This window comes from Antrostomus carolinensis, unplaced genomic scaffold (assembly GCF_000700745.2).
Source record: "Antrostomus carolinensis isolate BGI_N321 unplaced genomic scaffold, ASM70074v2 scaffold7339, whole genome shotgun sequence".
In the NCBI taxonomy this organism is placed as follows: Eukaryota; Metazoa; Chordata; class Aves; order Caprimulgiformes; family Caprimulgidae; genus Antrostomus; species Antrostomus carolinensis.
This window is the reverse complement of record NW_010340583.1, coordinates 170,313-175,895: the sequence shown is the minus strand read 5'-3', so window position 1 is coordinate 175,895 and position 5,583 is coordinate 170,313. Positions and strand designations below refer to the sequence as shown.

The window sequence follows — 5,583 nt, the reverse complement described above, 5'->3', positions numbered from 1 at the left end:
CTATTAAGTCTGTACTGGGAAAGATTGTCTTGGGCAATCCTTAGAAGACAGAATGAAGCATTACATTTTGCTTCCCTGAAGTTCTTTGAGATGAGCAATACAGTCACAGACTATTTCAGTTTTGATCAAGTAAACAGTAGATTACATTTATGAGACAAAAATTCACCACCACGTACTAGATTATATTAAGATTAAAAAAAGTTAATCATGGAAGACATGCTAGAATACAGTGATGGTAGTACCATGTGGTTCTTCTAAGCAAAGTCATTTGTCTTAATGTATTTGGGTGAAAAAAATCAATGTTTTCTGCATCTCCACATCAATATGTTGTAATGATTTTTCCCCACTGTTAGGGCAACTTCATTATTTCAGTGGAAGTACCTTATATATACCAGCAAAGTAGCATCTTTGATAATCAGGTTACATCTAGAGTCTTCCTAGCTTGATAAGATTTTCTTCTATATTGTCATTCATACATGTATAATACAAAATAAAGCTCCTTCAGGTGCTCAGCTTTTAATAATCCTGTTCGTAATTAAATACAAATCTGACTAAAACACATTCTTCTACGTTAAAGTCTTGTCATAAAAACATTTTGAATATAAACCTTCAATATTTACTAGAGCAATACTCTCTCTTTCTATATATATATATATTTACACACACACACAAATGCACGTTTTTCTGTTAGTAGCAAGCATTTTGTTCACTATTTGCACAACTTCACAGTCATGTTTTATACAGCCACTACTAAATCAGACTTCTGATTGCTCGTTACTGTCAGGAATGACAGATGTTAAGGCAGCCTGACAGAAGCGATGTAATGTTGACATTTTTGTTTTCTGTTCAATGTACAGTCGCAGTTTGTCTCTGAAGGTTTCCCCTAGAAAACTGTAAATTAAGGGGTTCAAACAGCTATTAGAAAAAGCTGCTAGGTTCACAATGTGGCCTGTTAGAGGATAATCGTGTCTGAAGGATGGGCTGCTTGAAGAGCCAGGTTCGCTTTTCTTCTGAAGAAGTTGAACACTAATGAAGACATTTTCAGGTAGCCAGCAGATAAAGAAAACCAAGACAACAACAAAAATCATTCGAAGAGCCTTTTGTCGCCGCAGACGAAGACTCCTATGCTTGTGTGCTTTTATAAGAACTCTAACAATTAACGAGTAACAAAGACCGATGATCACAAAGGGGATAATAAACCCCAAGGTTATTTCTAGCCACTGGATTTCTTTTACATCTGCAAAACAAAAATAGACCTCTCCGGTGTGTTGTAAATGCACAGCTGTAAATGGAACTAGTGCTGCAGAAATAGACGCCATCCATATGAGACCACAGCTTAATCTAGCGTGTTGCATAGTGCGAAATATGTTGGACCTCATTACTTTTGCCAGTGCTATGTATCTGTCAAAACTCATCCATGTCAGAAAGAAAATGCTGCTATACATGTTGATCTGAAGGAACAAAGACATAAAGGTACAAATAATAGTGATATCATAATACTTTTCATCAAGATTAAAAACCTCAATAAGAGAATCGGCAACTAAAATGAGATCAGCTACTGCAAGATTTATGAAGTAAAGGTCTGGAATAGTCATTTTTTCACGAAAGCTTATGTTGACAACCAGTATCAGAATGTTTCCTACAAAACCAATAGGAAAAAGAAATACTGTGTAAAGACATGATAAGAACAGACCAATAACATATTGTTGGTGTTCTGATTTATCAGCTAATCTAGAAGATATGCTTTCGTTACACAAATGTGATCCATTTAGGTTAAAAGTTGTGCTGTTACATATGACAGGTGATATTGAGGCAGAATAAGTTTCCATGGTTAAAATATCTGCAGAAAAGATATTAGTACTCACAGGTTGGTGGTAATGCCAAAAAAACCAGATTTTAGTTTGTTTTCAAATAAGCTTATAGTAAGCATTTTGATTGGAATGGAAAAAGATGTACACTTTTGTATTGGAAATTAAAATTCTTTAGAAGTCAAATCAATTAGACTTACAACTGACTGAAAGGTAACAGTACAAATAGTAAATTTCTTAAAAATTTTTACAGGACACTTATACATTGCAAATGACAGTATTTGCAGTTCCTGTATGCCTTAAGATCATGTAGGAATCTTTTTACCATTATGGTACTGGGATCTCTTTAATGAAAGCTTTTCATCAACAGAGTTTCTTCATGCAGGCTGGAAGGTAGCAGAATTTTAGCTCCATTTGTTTTCTTTTAATAATCAATCAACATCCTTGGACCTGCAATTTGCAAATGGAAAATGATTAATCTCATACTCCAGCATGGTACCACATACCGTATGCTTCTGCTAACTTAACACACACAGCTGAGGCTGTAGGAAACATATTTACAAAGGTTCAGTAAAAAGAATTTAAATTCGTTATAGATGATAATATATTGTGAGGGCAGATCTGTTAAAATTTTATGTACTCCTCAGGGATCCAGTATTGGAAAATGCAGAAATATAGAAAATCAGATGAGTAAGTTTAGCCTACTGAAGAAAAACTTTTTTTTTAATGGATATATATATTAAAAAATATATATTTATTTCATTATCAGCTCGTAAGGCTATTAAGTAGCAGATTCTGTGGCTGAGAAGGCAATGTAGATGAAAAGCAGTTGGTTCCTTCTGCTTTCAGTGGGAAGGAGAAAGCAAATTTTAGAAATGAAGGTAATACGAGCAGCATATTGATTTACACCAACGTTATTATACTCAATTTGCTTTTCTTTGTGATTAATTATGTTGCACTGACTTCCGGATAGGAATGGAAAATAACAGTTATCTGATTTGTTTACTGTTGAATGCTATGAAGTTGAAGTATTGCTAGAAGTTTATTTAAAAGAAAAAAAAAACAAAACAACCAAACAAAAGACACCCCAGGCAAATAAAACAGCAAGAAAATTATAACCCAGGGTATTTTGTGTTAAATTTAAAATATTTTATATCGCTTTAATCTTCATCTTACTTCCAAAACCTTGATTTTAATTACACTAAAACATATTAAAAAGGTTAAATTGTTTACTAGTAAAATTAATGTGTATTTCCACATTTTAATGACTTAAATCCTGCTGATGTACAGTCTGGGGGAGAAAAAGGAGCAGACCACTAATGGAGTAGGAGTGTTAGAATATTTTCAGTCAGAAATATAGCTCCAAGTTTGCATAAATGTATTCAAGGTATCAGAATTAGCTAGCAGATACTTAAAGAAAGATATCTGTTCCAAAGCTTTTATTTCTTAATGAAATAGGCATAAGTACGCAGTAACTGTTGCTATGTTTTGAAGCATTTTCATAATGTAAATCTTTATGCTGAAATATCCATATGAAATTACACTTATTTGAAGAAGGTTCGGTGTTTGTTTTAAGCAGCTATGGAAGTCAGACACGAACTGTCGTCTTTTATGTAACGTGCTGTTATTTTTGATAAGGCAGTAAAACTGCTTTAAATACAATAAAAGATAAGTTAACAGTCTAAACAATTGATTTTAAAAGGTCAGTCTGTGGTCAGATTTTTAATTACATCTGAAAGGCCACCAAAACCCCAAGCAATTACTAGCATTACAGGTAACCATGTACTGCAAAACACTTTATTTTACCTTAATTCCATTTCTCCAGAGCTGATTTTTCCTCCACACGACAGAAGGCTGGTTCTTGCTCAGGTACACGCTTTAATGGATGTGTCAACTCCGACTGTCTGTCAGTAAAAACTTGGATTTAGTTGTGCAAAGCTGCAGTCAATGCCACCTGTTGACGATTCGGCAGTAAAAAAAAAATCATATAAAAGTCTGTTCTCTTTTAAAAAGTCTTAAATAAAGGATGGTTTACAACAGCAAAATGCAGATCTTGCCTGCACGTCCTTGGCAATAAAACAAGCTTTATAGATTCCCAGGGTTGTTCTAATTTGTGTGCAGTTGAAGAGCTGCTGAACAGCCTTATAAGGCTAGAATTAACCCTGTTTCTGCTGGTTTCTTTTTTACTGGAACTAGCCAAGCATCTTTTCTCTCATATTTGTCCATTTTATTTTGCCTAATGTTCATTTCAGCCTCCTTTCTGCCTTTAGCATTCTATCAAATTATACAGTCCATTCAAACCTACAGCTCAGCTGATCAATAATTAAGAGATTTATTTGCAAATTGTAACTAAGCATATCTGACTTAGATTTAAAGCAATAATTACTGTTATACATGGTATTTTTTTAAAAGCTTCTGGACAATCTAAAGAGAAATATTTGATTGAGAGAAATCTAGCAACTGAGAAGGGTCTTTTGCTAAACTGATAATATAAATTTCAATTTTCCTACCTTCAAGTTGATCCTATTTTGCCTGTTTGTATTTAAATTTTCATGTATACATCGTCATCCTCGCACTTCTTAAAATTGCTTAGCTCAAAATCACATGGCTAAAATAAACTTATTTTGCAGAGAATGTGGAGCTTCAGTCTTGGATAAAAACACCAGTATTGCAGGTGGAGGTTTGTATTTCATCTGTAGGGGGGGGGAAAACTACTTGACATTTCCAGAAACACCACCTACTGGTGGCCAGAATGCTTAGAACAGAAAGAAAGTTAAACCTTTCTTTTTCATAAAAGAGAAGTATTTGATTTGCATGGGTTGCTTTTTATTATTCTATCGATCTGATACCTGCATGTTAAGTGCCATTAACGGATATGCTGTGCATCGTTGCATTCTCCTGCTACTGGAATGAGATGAATTGGATCTCAGCATTTAGGATTTCAAGAAGACAACGTTGCAGTTTCAGAAGTGTGGAGTAAACAATTAACATGTCATTATTATGCATGTATTACATCTATTACAGTGGTCAAATATGTTTAGATTACAAAAGATCTCATCTGTAGAAAAGTGAAGCAAAAGTTCTTTACACAAGTGGCTTTGGGAATAGAGGGCACTTTGCCTTCTATGCCATTGAGGCAAATATTACAAAAAATCAGTAAATAATGTGCTGTACATAGGAACACAAGATTTTGGCACTTATTAATTTTTTTTATGATGTTCTTACTTGATGATTCTTCCTAAATAGTTTTGTAATAAATGATTATTTAACTTAAAAGAAAGTCTGTGCAAATTAATGTGTATGGAGTAGCTTTTTGGAGTGTCTTTCTGCAGGGTTCTGAGGACAGAGAGCCTAAAGTGTTTTGCTTTGAGGAGTGTACAAATGTGATTGTGTTATAGAACTGGAATAATTGTAATGTTAGAAAAATCTCATGATACCAGCTTTGAAGGTCTTAATTTTTTTGCTATCCTAAAGAACATGATTATAAAGAGTCTTTATGTTTGTTGATCATGTGGTTTTGCTGTACTTAATTCTGTCCTTCAGAGCTTTCACTGATCTTGTCAGGGCCAGAAGGATTTTTTACTTTCCTTTATGCATCATGTTAGCTTCTGGGTGTTGGTTGTTATGATGGGGGCCTGGATTTGATAATCAGCTGGTCTGTCTGTCCTTGTTTTTCTAGCTGTGAATATCAGCTGATTTGCTATTAAAATCTATAATTCTGAGTGCTAATTTTCTTGTTTGAATTCATGGTAAGAAATAAGTCACTTTGCCATAC

The 5,583-nt window shown here is 34.0% G+C and overlaps 1 protein-coding gene across 1 annotated transcript; it reads right to left on the bottom strand.

The window, feature by feature from the left end:
* Nucleotides 1-722: 722 nt before the first annotated feature.
* GPER1 (G protein-coupled estrogen receptor 1) lies at nucleotides 723-3,638 on the bottom strand. Its single transcript, XM_010176189.1, has 2 exons — nucleotides 3,615-3,638; nucleotides 723-2,258 (listed from the first exon to the last, which is right to left on the bottom strand). Exon 2 carries the CDS (start codon nucleotides 1,827-1,829, stop codon nucleotides 756-758), a length of 1,074 nt encoding a protein of 357 aa, XP_010174491.1. The 5' UTR covers nucleotides 1,830-2,258; nucleotides 3,615-3,638; the 3' UTR covers nucleotides 723-755.
* Between the last annotated feature and the right edge of the window lie 1,945 nt (nucleotides 3,639-5,583).

Coding starts and splice junctions, on each gene's coding strand:
- GPER1 (XM_010176189.1), bottom strand. CDS start 1,829: ATGGAAACTTATTCTGCCTCAATATCACCTGTCATATGTAACAGCACA.